The sequence below is a fragment of the Schistocerca piceifrons genome, chromosome 1 (assembly GCF_021461385.2).
Source record: "Schistocerca piceifrons isolate TAMUIC-IGC-003096 chromosome 1, iqSchPice1.1, whole genome shotgun sequence".
Taxonomy (NCBI): Eukaryota; Metazoa; Arthropoda; class Insecta; order Orthoptera; family Acrididae; genus Schistocerca; species Schistocerca piceifrons.
This window is the reverse complement of record NC_060138.1, coordinates 1,040,370,765-1,040,388,019: the sequence shown is the minus strand read 5'-3', so window position 1 is coordinate 1,040,388,019 and position 17,255 is coordinate 1,040,370,765. Positions and strand designations below refer to the sequence as shown.

At 41.5% G+C, this 17,255-nt stretch overlaps 1 protein-coding gene across 1 annotated transcript in view; it reads right to left on the bottom strand.

The window, feature by feature from the left end:
- Window positions 1-17,255, bottom strand: part of LOC124777416 (polycystin-2-like) — a 65,737-nt gene that overhangs the window by 39,069 nt on the left and 9,413 nt on the right. Inside the window, exons 2-3 of the mRNA XM_047252816.1 lie at window positions 6,672-6,839; window positions 6,460-6,591 (exon numbers count right to left, since the gene is read on the bottom strand). Coding sequence (XP_047108772.1) covers window positions 6,460-6,591; window positions 6,672-6,839 — 300 coding nt within the window. The remainder of the gene's footprint in view (window positions 1-6,459; window positions 6,592-6,671; window positions 6,840-17,255) is intronic.

Below are 17,255 nucleotides of genomic sequence, written 5' to 3'. Positions count from 1 at the left end.
GAAGGGAGTGAGGCAGGGTTGTAGCCTGTCCCCGATGTTATTCAATCCGCATATTGAGCAAGCAGTGAAGGAAACAAAAGAAAAATTTGGAGTAGGTACTAAAATCCATGGAGAAGAAATAAAAACTTCGAGTTTCGCCGATGACATTGTAATTCTGTCAGAGGCAGCAAAGGACTTGGAAGAGCAGCTGAACGGAATGGACAGTGTCTTGAAAGGAGGATATAAGATGAACATCAACAAAACCAAAACGAGAGTAATGGAATGTAGTCGACTTAAATCGGGTGATGCTGAGGGAATTGGGAAAAGGAGCTTGTGGCACAAGTTGACTAGAAAAAGGGATCGGTTGGTAGGACATGTTCTGAGACATCGAGGGATCACCAATTTAGTATTGGAGGGCAGCGTGGAGGGTAAAAATCGTAGAGGGAGACCAAGAGATGAATACACTAAGCAGATTCAGAAGGATGTAGGCTGCAGTAGGTACTGGGAGATGAAGAAGCTTGCACAGGATAGAGTAGTATGGAGAGCTGCATCAAACCAGTCTCAGGACTGCAGACCACATCAACAACAACTGTGCACGTCGGCCGCAGTTATCCAACACTGTTGTATCACAAATCACAATGGAGCAACATCTCTAAATCAAGTGTTCAAGATATTCTCCATAATGTTTCTAAGAACAGAAATTGGTGTGTAAAGTTTGTCTTGCATTCCTTGACTCCTGAACAAACATGACGACGAGTGGGCGCTTACCGCAACATGATTGAAACGTAAATTGTGGACAACCTTTTCTTGAAAAAAATCTTGGTGGCTGACAGGACGTCACAAAGAAAGGCTTTACTGGATTATTCCACGGTTATGTATGAATAGCCTATGCGTTATACTCAAGGGGGGAGGGGAGATTACGTAGAACACACAAAGCATTGAAACCGCATTCTTAGCGTTTCTCTATTATTTTATTAAATCAGTCTCGAAAGTGTTTGATCTGATGGGCTATTATAAAGGCAAATGCATTTTCACTAGTGGCTGGATAAATTACTGAAACCAGTTACCTATAATTCAGATCATTTTTTGGTTAAATAATTGTTTTAAAAAGACAGCAGTTGACTTTAGTCTATGTATACATCTATACTTCGACAGTCGTTTTAGGATGTGTGGTGGTGGGTTAAGCTCGAATTTCTTTGATGTGCGTAGAACGAAGTAAGAAGTTGCCTGACTTCTTGGAAGGTATTTCCTCTGTATTTTATCGATAAATTTTGCATGATGCACGACGCTCCCCTTACACGAGCAACGCCTGCCACTGAAATTTAAATGATCGGCAAAAATTCGGTATGAAACCTACCGACCATGTTGCACTCAAAATTTCAAATTGTCTTAGCCACATAGCTTATTGATTGCAACTAGGGCTGTTGATAAAATATCGAAATATGGATTTTTTTACAAAAAATATTGACCCATATGAGCGATGTTCAATTCACCGACATATCGATATCGAAATGGCAATGTCGAGTGCCGATATTTTTATTTTGTATTATTTCCCCCCCCCCCCCCCCTCCCCATGAACCATGAACCTTGCCGCTGGTGGGGAGGCTTGCGTGCCTCAGCGATACAGATGGCCGTGCCGTAGGTGCAACCACAATGGAGGGGTATCTGTTGAGAGGCCAGACAAACGTGTGGATTCTAAAGAGGGGCAGCAGTAGTTGCAGGGGCGACAGTCTGGATGACTGGCTGATCTGGCGTTGTAACATTAACCAAAACGGTCTTGCTGTGCAGGTACTGCGAACGGCTGAAAGCAAGGGGAAACAGCAGCCATGATTTCCCCCGAGGGCATGCAGCTTTACTGTATGGTTATATGATGATAGCGTCCTCTTGGGTAAAATATTCTGGAAGTAAAATAGTCCCCCATTTGGATCTCCAGGCAAGGCCTACTCAGGAGGACATCGTTATCAGGGAAAACAAAACTGACATTCTATGGGTCGGAGCCATGAATGTCTGATACCTTAATCGGGTAGGTAGGTTAGAAAACTTAAAAAGGGAAATAGATAGGTTAAAGTTAGATATGGTGGGGATTAGTGAAGTTCGGTGGCAGGAGGAACAAGACTTCTGGTCAGGTGAATACGGAGTTATAAATACACAATCAAATACGGGTAATGCAGGAGTTGGTTTAGGAACGAATAAAAAAAATAGGACCGCTGCTATGCAACTACGAATAGCACAGTGAACACATTGCTGTAGACAAGATAGACACGAAGCCTTCGCCTACCACGTTAGTAAAAGTTTATATGCCAACTAATTCGGCAGATGACGAAGAGATTGAAGAAATGTATGATGAGATAAAATAAATTATTCATACAATGGAGGGAGACGAGAATTTAATGGTCATGGGGGACTGGAATTCGATAGTAGGCAAAGAAAGAGAAGGAAAAGTAGTAGGTGAATATGGAATGGGGTAATGAATGAAAGAGGAATCCTCCTGGTAGCATTTTAATCATATCTAACACATGGTTAAAAATCATGAAACAAGGTTGTATACGTGGAAGAGGCCTGGAGACACTGGAAGGTTTCAGATGGATTGTATAATGGTAAGACAGAGATATAGGGACCAGATTTTAAATTGTAAGACATTTCCAGGGGCAGATATGGACTCTGAACAGTAGATTAATCCTGAAGAAACTGCGAGAAGTTGGGAATTAAAGGAGATGGGATCTGGATAAACTGAAAGAGCCAGAGGTAGAAGAGAGTTTCAGGGAGACCATTAGGGAGCAATTGACAAGAATGGGGGAAAGAAATACAGTAGAAGAAGAATGGGTAGCTTTGAGAGATGAAATAGTGAAGGCAGCAGAGGATCAAGTAGGTAAAAAGACAAGGACTAGTAGAAATCCTTGGGTAACAGAAGAGATATTGAATTAAATAACGAAACGAGAAAATATAAAAATGCAGTAAGTAGACAAAAAGGAGATTGACAGGAAGTGCAAAATGGCTAAATAGAGTTGTAAGGACGTAGAGGCATATATCACTAGGGGTAAAATAGATACTGCCTACAGGCAAAGAGAACCTCTTGTATGAATATCAAGAGCTCTGATGGAAAACCAGTTCTAAGCAAAGAACGAAAGCAGAAAGGTGGAAGGAATATATAGAGGGACTGTACAAGGGCGATGTACTTGAGGACAATATTATGGAAATGGAAGGGGATGTAGATGGAGATGAAATAGGAGATATGATACTGCGTGAAGAGTTTGACAGAGCACTGAAAGACCTAAGTCGAAACAAGGCCGCGAGAGTAGACAACATCCAATTATAACTACTTATGGCCTTGGGAGAGCCAGCTCTGACAAAACTCTACCATCTGCTGGGCAAGATGTATGAGACAGGCGAAATAACCTCAGACTTCAAGAAGAATATAATAACCCCAAACCCAAAGAAAGCAGGTGTTGACAGATGTGATAATTACTGAACTATCAGTTTAACGAGCCACGGCTGCAAAATACTTATACGAATTCTTTACAGACGAATGGAAAAACTGGTAGAAGCCAATCTCGGGGGAAGATCAGTTTGGATTCCGTAGAAATGTTGGAACATGTGAGGCAGTACTGACCCTACGACTTATCTCAGAAAATAGATTAAGGAAAGGTAAACCTACGTATCTAGCATTTTTAGACTTAGAGAAAGCTTTTGACAATATTGACTGGAATACTTTCTTTCAAATTCTGAAGGTGGCAGGGGTAAAATACAGGGAACGAAAGGCTATTTACAATTTGCAGAGAAAGCAGATTGCAGTTATAAAAGTTGAGGGACATGAAAGGGAAGCAGTGGTTGGGAATGGAGTGAGACAGGGTTGTAGCCAATCTCCGATGGTTTTCAATCTGTACATTGAGCAAGCAGTAAAGGAAACAATAGAAAAATTCGGAGTAGGAATTAAAATCCATGGAGAAGAAATAAAAACTATGAGGTTCGCCGATGTCATTGTAATTCTGTCGGAGACAGCAAAGGACTTGGAAGAGCAGCTGAACGGAGTGGACAGTGTCTTGAAAGGAGGGTATAAGATGAACATCAACAAAAGCAAAACGACGATAATGGGATGCAATCGAACAAAATCGGGTGATGCTGAGGGAATTAGATGCTTAAGGTAGTAAATGAGTTTTGCTATTTGGGGAGCAAAATAACTGATGATGGTCGAAGAAGAGAGGATATAAATGTAGACTGGCAATGGCAAGGAAAGCGTTTCTGAAGAAGGGAAATTTGTTATCATCGAGTATAGATTTAAGTGTCAGGAAGTCGTTTCTGAAAGTATTTGTATGGAGTGTAGCCATGTAAAGATGTGAAACATGGATGATAAATAGTTTAGACAAGAAAAGAATAGAAACTTTCGAAATGTGGTGCTACAGAAGAATGCTGAAGATTAGATGGGTAGATCACATAACTAATGAGGAGGTACTGAATGGAATAGGGGAGAAGAGGAATTTGTGGTACAAGTTGACTAGAAAAAGGAATCGCTTGGTAGGACATGTTCTGAGGCATCAAGGGATCACCAATTTAGTATTGGAGGGCAGCGTGGAGGGTAAACACCATAGAGGGAGACGAAGAGATGAGATGAATAAGCTTGCGCAGGGTAGAGTACCATGGAGGGTTGCATAAAAACCAGTCTCTGGACTGAAGACCACAACAACATCATTGTCTTCGCAATTTTCGCTAAATATTTGTAATCGTTCTTTTGAAATTGTAGTAGAAAGTAATTTTACTTTCACTGTGTGAAGAAGTCTTACTCTTTTTTGAGCTTTAATTAGGTCTGATCTTTAACTTTGACCGTGTGAAGCAAATATACGTGGTACAAAGAAGTCCGACTGCACTGGCGGGATGGGTGAGTGGGTGGCAGTGTGAATGTAATAACAAGATATCCGATGTGAAGAAATAGCATACCAGTTGCGTTTAAACAGGTTTTTGAGGCAACTAGTGCGCTATTTCTTCTACTTCTTCACATTGGCTTTCTTCAAAAATAGTTGCTGAATACGATGATTAAAAATCTGAATGACAAGATTGGTCTTTGCGGTGGGCGTAAACGTGTGAGAGGAATCGCTGATGTAATCGACGCTCGGCGCTACCAACAAAAACTGCAACGTTTAATTTAACCATGTAATTTTCACACGACAGCTGCTACTTCGTTGACGCTTCAGAACTGAAAAAAATAGAGAAGTCGACATGAAGTGTTCCGGACAAATCGGATATGTGACGAAACAGATCGACTGCCCCATCGGACACCTTATATTATGCCACTTACATGCAGTTACCATTGTTAGAAAAGTGTTTATTGCCAAGCGTGAACGTGCATCTTTTTCCTTTCAATCCTTGCTCTAAGATGGATAAGAAGGCAGGTACCACTGATGTACAGAATATCTAATAATAAATCAATACCTAAGTATACAGCTCTAAAAACGACAGTATATTCACAATGTGAAGCCGATATTTGTATAGGTAAGTAAGTAGATATTTTTCCGTCGACATATCAATATCTTTCTTTGATGAAATGACGGTCGATAATGTCATTAATATAGGTATAACGAATTCCCGATATTTTTAAAAATAGCAACAGTCCTAGTTGGAACTGCCTTTCGCATTTTGGTTATACATCATTTTCAAAGGCACTTTTAAAAGTCTTCATATTAAAAACTCTGCGTGTACTGAACTATGGGTCCATAGAACCTAGCCATCTGTCGTGGGCAACAGACAGTGCAAACTAATAATTATTAGTACATTATCGGTATTCATTTTCATTAGTCATAATGTCTCTGTCTTCCGTTGATTCTTTTACAAGTTTTACGTGTTCATTGGGCCCATCATGTGTTAAGCAGTCTTTGTTATCTGTTCGTTTACTTTGTAGAATGGAGACCAAAGCTTTGTCAAATTTCGTAAGCATCGTTTTCATGCTGCTCGTCTTTGTTACCACACCGTAGAAGCAGTACACAGTATGCTACAGTCACTATAACACAACAGAAAACGCAAGTGACGCATGAAAAGCCCGCATTTACACGAAATGCGCGAACGTCATGGGCTTTTAATTACATAGTTATAATCTTATAAAATCGTTTCTTCAAACCCTGTCGCGCACAGTCGCCCAAAAAGAGTTTTCATCACACATTAACCATGGAGATCGGAAAATTACGAAATTGCCAAAAAAATGTTGTTTTGAACATATTCCCCCAGTTAGCTAGGACATTGTTGTTAACTGCCTTGAATTCACATTGCTGCCCTTCGAAAATCAGCAGTGTCGTTAATGACAGGCCTTCAACGACATTTTCCGTATTTACGTCGTTGTGAATATTGTTTCTGAGGAATCTCATAGAATATATATCGCTAAGAAAGTGGAAAAAAATAATCCTAATCATACTATCGTTGATCGTTTCAACTGACTGGTAACCAAGGTAATGTATGGCAGATTTGAAAGTAATGTATTTTATGCAACATTGTTACCTGTCTGAGGCGTGGCACTCCAAGCACCTTATTTTCGTTTAACACCTTTCTGTCTTGCCCTGCTATTTCCGCTTTCGTTGTGGTAATTATGGAACTCCGGTAGAGGCCTTCAATCATTGGGTTTTCCAGAAACTTGAAATATAAGAATTTCTTGATTAGCAACGATTAGTGAGTATTTGTAGCTACTGATATGTTGAAAGTATTTTCCTTACCCCCCAGAAATGACGCATTGTTGTCACACCATCAAATGTAACTATTCTTGTATTGTTCCCTACTGAAAAAGGAGTCTGTAGAAACAGAAGTGACAGAAGCTCCGTGTAATAGTACGCTGACCGATTCACAGCACCGATCGTCACTAGAAGTAGGAGGTAATTAAAGAACTGTTATTTATTCATAATACATATAAATATAAGCACACCGAACAAAGAATTAGTCACCCCGGGAGGCATCTCGTTAATGCTGTGTAACACCGAACAAGAGAGCCCACAAGTTTCTTGAGTTGGTAGTTCCCAGCGGAAGCGTTTCATTGATGATTAGACCCATAGAAATACCAAGCTGCGATGTTGATTGATACCAAATAGTCCTAGTTTTTTTATGGAATTAACATCGTGTGATTTAAACGGCCAGCCGAGAAGCAACAGGGCGCCCAAATGTTCGACAAACAAGATACGCAACACGTTCAACACTGTGTACATGACTGTTGTCATCCTGGAAGATGGGAATGTCCACAGCATAATCTTCATGAAAATGTAGAAGAAAGGGCAGCACTTGGTCATTGACAATATTGAAATAAACATCCTGGTTCATGAAACTTCCTGAGAGATTAAATTTGTGTGCCAGACCGGGACTCGAACTCGGGATCTCTACCTGTTCTAGTTATGCAAGGTTCGCAGAAGAGCTTCTGTGAAGTTGGGAAGGTAGGAGGCGAGGTAGTGCCAAAATTGAAGCTGTGAGGACGGGTCGTGCGTCGTGTTTGGGTCCAGTTTTAATGTGTCAGGAAGTTTCATATCAGCGCACACTACGCTGCAGAGTGAAAATTTCATTCTGGATACATCCTGGTTCACGTTCACGGTATTCTAAACGAGTGCGCGAAAAACACCATTTTGTTTTAGGTGGCGAGAGAGGTCAGCTATGTCCGCACTAGCATGTTGACCACAAAAATTTCTACTTTCACCTCTGCATTTGTTAGTTATTCGAATCATGGAGATCACAGGAGGTGGAACTGTAATGCTCCATAAGTCTGGTTGAGATTACCGACTGATATGGGCCCATCAAAAGACAATAGTGGACATAAACATACGAAGAAATCGCGGGTTTAGGGCAGAGGGAAAATGTACGTTGGAAGCGCCGTGGGAAAAAACCCCCTGCGCCAGTGTAGATAGGTATTAAGGATAGTAGTCTTCTTGCATGCTATCTGTGACAGATCATGCAAGGATAGATTATGTTAGTAGCGGTATCATATAGCTCGATACCAGTGTCATAGCCTGCTGCTTGTCATAAATAGGTCATTGCTCAAAGGTTAGCCGCATTTGGATATTGAAATGAATCAATGGTAACAAGTGAAAAAATGTGCCAGACCGGGAATCGAATACAGATTTTCCGATTAACGCGAGCGGTCGGCTCCACAATTTCGGATATCTGTGCACACTTTCTATTCGGCCCAAATTCCCAGCCTGTTGCACACCTACCTACGAACCTCTCACTTGACATTTCAGGTTCCCACGGGACATAGGGCTTGGTGTGAATCTTTGTTCGTCTCACCTTATATATCCGGGAGAAGAGACGCCTTATGTGATCTAGCGGCCACACAAATACCATTCAAAGGTTTTCATCACACACACACACACACACACACACACACACACACACAAAGTGCAAAGACCAAAGATCCATTATTTCAGTGCAGATGCACACCAAGCCAAATGTCCTGCGGGAGTCCGAAATGGCGAGTGAAGTGTTCGTGGGTAGGCGACGCTGCGCTAGTAGTGTGCAACTTGTTGGGAATTTTGGTGAGATGGGAAGTTTCGAGTATCGGTCTGGCACAAATTTTCATTGTCATTGATTTATTTCAATTCCTAATTGCGGCTAATCTAAGTGAAACCTTTGAATAGTATTTGTATGGCCTCTGGATCAAACAAGGTATGTGTTCTTTCGGTAATGCCAAAAGAACAGACGCAACATACATATATCAATAGGGTGTCGATGACCAGTGGTCCTGTCTTTCAGTGCCTATGAACATCATGACCGATCTCGTACGGAAATCAGGAACTGTGAGTAAAGGGTTCAGGAGTAGTTTGTAATAGGTTGTAATTTGGGTCGGATGGCAAGTGTGTTTTCTTGGCCGAAATGGTTAAGGTGATTGCTCGACTTAAGCGAGAAATCAAAGTTTGTGTCCCGCTCCCGGACAAATTTTCAAATGTTACCATTGATTCATTGCAATCCCCAAATGCAGCTAACGCCATTAAAACCTTTGGGCAATGTATTGTACGGTCCCTGGATGAAATAAAGTATCTGTCAGAACCTGTGCGGCAGTGTCAACAGCTGCTGTGCCTCCCCCCCCTCCACCCCCTCCCCCACACACCACAACGTCCCCCTCCGATGTACTGGGCGCAGCAGAACGCCCAGGTGTGGCTGACTTTGCAGCTCCGTAGCTGCGCTGAGAGAGCTCCTTGACCGCATAGTGGCACCACTCTTCTATCGTTGTTGATGGCGTTGCGATGGTTGTGCGTTGGCGTTTAAACGATCCTCGTGTGGTGGAAGACGTACCTGAGCCATGCGAGCCCTACCGTCACTAGTTCGATCTACTCCTTGTCAGTTGCCACCACTGGGTAGCTGTCTTCCACGTTCTGTGTTAAGGCCTCCGTGGTGCTTCCAAAACATCACAGAACCACATCAGGCCTGAACTACACCGTCTACACACATCGGGTTAGAAGACTTATTGGACAGTCAGTGCACTCGACATCTTACATTTGAGAAAAGTCTGTTGAATCTTGTGGTCTAGTGGTAAAGTGCGTGTCTGGAAACTGAGAAGCCATGGGCTGCCTGAAGTAGACTTCACGTCTCAACGATGAGGGTAGTCTCCAGGTACAGCATGTAATTCGGATTCCACGTTAAAAAAAATATGGGTCCCTTTCCCTGGTTAAATAAGGATGATAGATAGAAACACACAAGTCGCTGAAGTGGCGTCCAATTGAAAGACTGGCATTTAGTCACTGGATTATTATTATTATTATTTGAAGCATGACTCTTTGGATCACACTACAAGCCTTCAGTCAGCTACTGACGTACTGCTCGATGTACTGCTGTGAACAATGGCATTATGATGGATAGCTGACTCTAGATGTCAACTGCATACAGTTCCCTTCGCAGTGTTTGGTTGAGACGGATTGCATTGACAATGCATGACACTCGTCTCCATTCCCTACTGGTTAAAATCTTTTTGGACCAGTGCTGTGATGTCATCCTACATGGCTATAAATGGTAGGCAATGCCTTGTGGACTCGTTTGGTAGTCCGCTTTAATACATTAACGTACAGGCCCACTTCATTAACAGTGTGATCAAGGACATGTTTATTCCACAGCTTGTGGTCTAGTGGTTAGGGCTGCTGTCTCTGGATCACTGGGTCCCAGGTTCGATTCCTGGCGGGGATGGGGATTTTCTCTGCCCAGGGACTGGGTGTTTGTGTTGTCCTCATCATTTCATCATCATCATTATTCGTGACAGAAATTAGTTTGGACTGTGTAAAAATTGAACTGTGTAAAAATTGGGAATTTGTGCTGATGACCATGCAGTTGAGTGCCCCACAAACCAAAACATCTTGGACTTGTTTAAACACGATACCATTTTTCCGCTGTTCTGTCACGTCTCCACTTTGACCCATCTTACTCCATTGATTACATACAACCGACTGGCACATACACACCGCTTCGTTACCATGACTTACACCAACGTTGGTGGGTCCTATGACTGTCTTGTGTCAGTTATAGCCCATCTACAGCACCCAAAAGCGAACAGTGTGCTCTGTTCAGGGGGTAACTAACATTTTGTCCAGTGAGCTTATTTCTACTATAAAATTTTTATCTACCAAACGAAAATATCTTGCAGTTAATTTGTCCAAGTAAATAACACAGCCACAGGTAATCACAGCTTTTCATACAGTATCATAAATACTAGCAAGGGGAACAGTCCCAAAATACTGAACAGATAGTCAGATGGCTATGAAGTCTTTCGTGACGTATTTCTTGAATAAAAATCTCTCGGTGTACATGCCGCGTCAATTTTTGCCGTGAACTATTTTTTTCTTTCTTTATTTTATTTCAAATCCCCATCGGGGCGGGCTGGCAGCAGCATATGCGCTGCTCTTCAGCCGAAAGACATAGAACAAATAATAGAAGACATTTAAAAATAACAAAGGATAGAATATGGTGAACATAGATAGAAAAAGGGGGGGAACATCATGGAAGGCAATAGACAAAAAGGGGCGACTGTAAAATGGAGATTAAAAATTGTTTAAAAGTAGCACACACGAAAGAACACAAGGCACAGTATGACTAGAGCATAAAAAGCATCGACAGATGGCGTAGCACATAACAAACACTGACGGCGAACCTCAAGGCAGTACACAATTAAAATCACACCTCTTGATGCACAGGAGAAACAGCACTAAACACAATACTGACGTGGCACACTGACAATGATCAAAATGGAGGATCTCCCAGGTGCAAGGAGATGAGGGAGACTGGAAGAAGGGAGGCAGGGGAAGAGAGGGGGGAGATGGGTGGGGGCGCGCTGAAGAGGGCCAGGTAGGGAGGTATGTGGGAAGGAAAGAGGCAAGTATGGGGTGCAGGGTCTCAGGGGGGGGGGGGAGGAGGAAAATCCGCTCTGGGAGAAGGATGGGAGAGGAGAAAGGGGGCCCCTGGGGAGGGGGGGGGGGGAACAAGGCCAGGTTATAGTTGGAAGGAAGGGTAGATGTCACGGCGAAGTTCGTCATCCGGGAGGGGGAGGCGCTGGAAATTGCCCTGATGGAGGGTGTGGAGGTGGAGAGAGGGAGGGATACAGCGATAGAGGCGCGGCAACGGGCGGGGGGTGGAGAGGAAGGAGGAAACAAGAGGGTGTGGGGGATCAAGCCTGCAGACAATGTAAAGGATGCGGAGATGTTGGAGGAACAGGAGGAGGTGGGGGAAGCGGATCAGTTCATACAGGAGCCGTGTGGGGGAAGAAAGGCAGATACTGAAGGCAAGGCGGAGCACATGGCGTTCTAGGATTTGGAGGGCCTTGTAAAAGCGGGTGGGGGCGGAGATCCAGGCAACGCTGGCATAACAGAGGATGGGACAGATGAAGGATTTGTAGTTGTGGAGAATGGTAGAAGGATGCAAACCCCATGTCCGGCCAGACAGGAGTTTCAGAAGGCGGAGGTGGGAATGGGCTTTCTGCTGGATGGTCTGGAGATGAGGGGTCCAGTTGAGGTGTCGGTCGAGGGTGAGGCCAAGGTATCTCAGGGTGGGGGTGAGCTGGATGGGACGACCATAAAGGGTTATGTAGAAATCATGGAGGCGAAAGGAGCGAGTGGTGCGGCCTATGATGATTGCCTGGGTTTTGGAGTGGTTGAGACAGAGGAACCACTGGTTACACCAAGTGGTGAACTGGTTAAGGTGGGTTTGGAGGGTACGTTGGGACTGTTGAAGGGTAGGATAGAGAGCCAGGAAGGCGGTGTCATCAACATATGTCGTGAACTAGCGAGGCTCCTACTTTTGCATGCAAAGGACGGCTTCTGATTGGCTGGAATACGTCATAGCAACAGCGATATTGCGCGTAGTGAAGTGGTGCCCTCTACTTCCATAGATGTAGTTTCTATCCCACGTTGCTTGCAGCGCCATCCCTTGAATCAGGAGGTAAAGTGCGGGAAGTTTTTCTCTGCGATTTTTCTTTATCCAGTGCACTCTTCCAAGTGTTGCTAAGTGCATAGCTGTTGTCTCTGTTAAAGTTATTGTCGCTAAGTCTAATTTCGACTGCTTCCCGGATCACAGAGTCCCAGTAATTCGATGCGTGGGCTATTACTCTGGTTTCTTCAAATAAAATCTTATGCTTGTTAACCAGGCTATGTTCAGCCACCGCTGATTTTTCCAAATACCTGTATTTCAGATGGCGCTGGTGCTCGATGCAGTGGTCGGCAACGATTCTTACAGACTGGCCCACGAAATTCTTGCCGCATTCGCAAGGAATAGTATAAATTCTCGGCACTCTTAAGCCGAGACTATCTTTGACTGGTCTCAACATTTCCTTAATTTTCCTAGGTGGTCGGAAAACTGGTTTTATTCCTTGCCTCTTTAGGACTCTGCCTATCTTGCTTGTTGTAGCACCGCAAAAAGGAAGCCGCGCTATGTGTTGGTCCTCTTCTTGTATATGGCCGGCATCGTGTCTTACTTTCTTGGACAATACTGATTTAATTTCACCGGCAGAATAACCATTCCTCTTGAAAACAGTCGTCAAATGGTTAATCTCTGGACCGACGTGGTCCTTGTCGGAAATAGTCCTGGCTCTGTGCACTAAAGTATTCAGCATAGCTCTCTTCTGAGACGGATGATGGAAGCTGTGGCTATGCAGATATAAGTCTGTATGCGTTGGCTTCCTGTACACAGAATGGCCCGGTCGTCCATCCAGCTTTCGCTCCACCAACACATCTAAAAACTTCCCGCACTTTACCTCCTGATTCAAGGGATGGCGCTGCATGCAACGCGGGATAGAAACTACATCTATGGAAGTAGAGGGCACCACTTCATTACGCGTCATATCGCTGTTGCTATGACGTATTCCAGCCAATCAGAAGCCGTCCTTTGCATATAAAAGTAAGAGCCTCGCTAGTTCACGTCAGTCAGTTTTAGCCCTGACGACGAACATGGAGGTAGTGGTCGAAAGCTTGGAGTTTTATCCCGAATTGACGCGGCATGTACACCGAGAGATTTTTATTCAAGATAGTCAGATAGTCAAATACAAATCGTTCCTATGGAATAAAAGTAAACGCAGAGTAGCAGTATTAGATTTAATGTTCTTAACATACGTAAATGAGTATCTTGAGCACGCCAATTGGCAAAAGGACTCCTGTTGTTCAGTTGTGAATGTTTGAGAATGGCCTAAGAGCCGAAATCGGTCACGTAAAACATCTTGGTGCAACTACAGCTGCATTTAATAAAACAATAAAAATATATAAATCATGTACGAAAGACGATACTGGAAATTTCTAAAATCTAATACATGATGATATAGTTGATATACAGACCATTGAACCAAAATTGATCACATGAAACACAACTAATTTGATAGCTGAATATATTTGTAATATCTTTACTGCTAACACAAACTCTTAAATTTATAAAAATAAACATTCTGTAATCAAAAACAACTGCTAGTGACAGAAACAGATATTACTGGTCTTGCACTAAATACACGCCAAATGTAAAATATCTTGCGCCATACGGATAATAAACTAAATTAGTATCAACAACCGGCAGGCTGACAGAAGAGCCATTTCATATTGATCTGCATGCAGGAATGTTATTCATTCTTTAGGCAAAAAATGTTAGGTGATTTTGCATTCACTTACTACAGTTCGTTCGCAGCATCGGTAATCGCCACATTTACATGAGAAAATCCATCACTGGAATCATTGAATAAAGCTAATAATTACACGAATAAGAGGGTCTTAAAATAATTTGAAGATTCTACATTTAAATGCCAATGTTTTTACTGTTTAATGGTATTAATGAATAATAATAGAAGTCAAGCTGTTGTGCTCTGTGGAGTACGCTTGCCACAAAATAACATGTAAAACTAACTTCCCCTCGATTTTCCACACTTGTCTGATTTTTCAGGAATAAGGCTTCTATTACGGTGCATTTGTCTTCAAGACGTTGCCTACAGACATAAGTAGGAAATACAGAAAATTAGAAGCCTAAAAAAATTAAAAATATATTTTAGAATGAATTACATCAGTTAAGTATTCTAATATTGTGGATTGGGGATTTAAGTCTCAATTAATTCTACAGATATCGATATTCCAGTAAAAACTGGCCTTCCTTTCCATTACTGTACATTGATTTGTAAGTTTTCTCAAATGTATATTGTAATTTGTTAACAACTTCGTAAGCAAATGATAGAATCATGGAAACACTATATATTCCTATATCGTTTCGATAAGCAGAAATGCATTTTTTTCTACTGGATAGGCAGCTTTTTGTGCTTTCATCTAGAAAAGGAGAGGAGTGTTCCAACAGCCAACTGCGTACGTGATGCTCATCTACTGCATTGTCGCTGGAAGCGGTTCCCCTGACTCCTCCACCAGGAGCTCAAGCACATGGAAGTCACATGAGTATAAAACTGTGTGGAGTTCGCCACTGGTAAATACAGCTCTACATTTTAGCTTCTTGTGCGTCTTGTGTACCAAATGCCAGACTGTACAATCTCGCCAGGTGCTGGCCCGCCATGACGATGATGATGAATGTTTGGATTAGATTAGATTCAGTTTTTGTTCCATAGACCCAAAAATGAGATGATTCTCGTGGGTGTGGAACAAGTCAAAAAGTACAACGTAAAAAGCATGAAACACTTGAATATAATACTCACTAATCTGTTTATTTGTCAGGAGATTGTCAAAATATGTGAATACATGACAGTAAACTGGAACTGCAAATATTTACAGAATTAATACACTGTAAGAATGAAACATAGTTATTCACATTTAATAAATTTATCATACACAAAATACCTAACCTTGACTGCTGCTGTCAAAATTGAAATCTAACAGACATTTTTACTGAAGCTGGTCGTACAGCTCCTGTTAAGATATTCATCTATAGATTAGGAGGAGTTGCTTATCAAAATGTTTTTCAAACTCTGTTTAAACTGTGTTTTATCTGAAACCAGTTTTTTAATAGTTGCTGGAAATTTATTAAAAATGTGTGTTCCTGCATATTGGACTCCTTTTTGGACCAATGGACCAATGGCAGTGATTTTAGGTCTTTATGTAGATTGTTTTTTCCTTGTATTGATACTATGAATTGAGCTATTGGTTGGAAACAGAGATATATTACTTGCAACAAATTTCATTAAGGGATAAATATACTGAGAAACAGTGGTTAGAATACAAAGTCCCTTGAACAGGTTCCTACATAAATTTACACCACAAACGAGTCTTATTACATGCTTTTGCACGCTAAAAACCTTTGCTTGGTTTGATGAGTTACCCTGGAATGCGATCTCCATGTAACATAATTGAATGAAAGTAAGCAAAGTATGCGAGTTTTTTTATATTTATATCTTCTACATCTGGCATCATCGTCATTGCAAATACAGACTTGTTTAAGTGCTCCAGCTGTTCGGTTATATCCCCTTTCAAATTGAATTTATTATCTAGTTGTAATCCCAGAAATCTAATACTTTCATACACATGTTGGAAGGAAATCTCTTACACGCTCTGAAGTGCATATAGTGGGTCTTTTCGAAGTTAAATGACAGTGAATCAGCAGTAAATCATTTATTAATATCAGTCAAAATTTGATTAGCATCCATTTCTAAATCTGTACGTGACTTGCTACTTATTGAAATGTTTGGATCATCTGCAAACAAAACAAACTTTCCATCTGGCAGTGTAACAGACGAGAGGTCATTAATGTATACAAGCAAAAGCAACATATCCAAGATGGAAACTTGAAAACTATGCGAAATTAATCCCCACCCAGATGAAGACTGACTGCTTACTGCACAAGTACTTTGCAACGACGTCCGTTGTTTCCGGTTAATTATGTAAGACTCGCACCATTTCACAGTACTTCCGGTTACACCATAATATTCTAATTTACTTAAGAGAATGCTATGATTCACACAGTCAAAGGCTTTTGACAGGTCACAGAAAATGCCAGTAGCCTCTAATTTGTTATCTAATGAATTAAGTACATTCTCACTGTAAGTATAAATACCTTTATATCGGAACACTCAATGAACCCGAACTGTGACTTGGAAAATATATTATTTGCAGTCAGATGGTTAAGTAGATACTTGAACACAATCTTTTCAAATATTTTTGAAAACGGCAGAAAGAGTGAAACTGGTCAGTAGTTTGATGGTATTTATTTCTCTTCCTTATCGTAAAGGTGGTTAAATTCACCATATTTTAGTCAGTCTGGAAATGTTCTGCTGATAAGAGACTGGCCAGACAAATAACTGAAGACAGAACTCAACTCGCATGAGCACTCTTTGATTAACGTCTTTTGATATTTTAACCATAACCACTACAATACCTAGATTTTAAGGATTTTATGATGGATGCTACTTCTCTGGGAGATGTGAGTTCTACTGAAGTTATTTATACAGACTGGTCTCAGATATTCGATTGCTCTGTTTACCGAACTTGATACCCCAAACTGCCAGTAACAGAAACAAAGCACTTGTTTAACAGGTCTACAACACTTCCTGTAATTATTACCAACGTCTCATTTAGTTTTAGAGCTATCTGTTTCCCTTGCCTTTTGGCCCCATCTATCTCTGTCTTCACTATGTCCCATATAGTTTTTATTTTGTTGCCTGATGTAATTATCTTTTTCTCATAATAAAGCTGTGTAGATTTCTGGATTACTTGCTTCAATATTTTGCAGTATTCTTTGTCAAGCATTACAATGCTAACGACAGAGCTGTTCCCAGATAGTAGATATAGCCTCCTTTATGTCCCATACGAGATCTTTATTCCTTGTGTAATCAGTGGCTTATTTTTAGACTTCTGATTGATTTGAGTTACCCTTAGGGG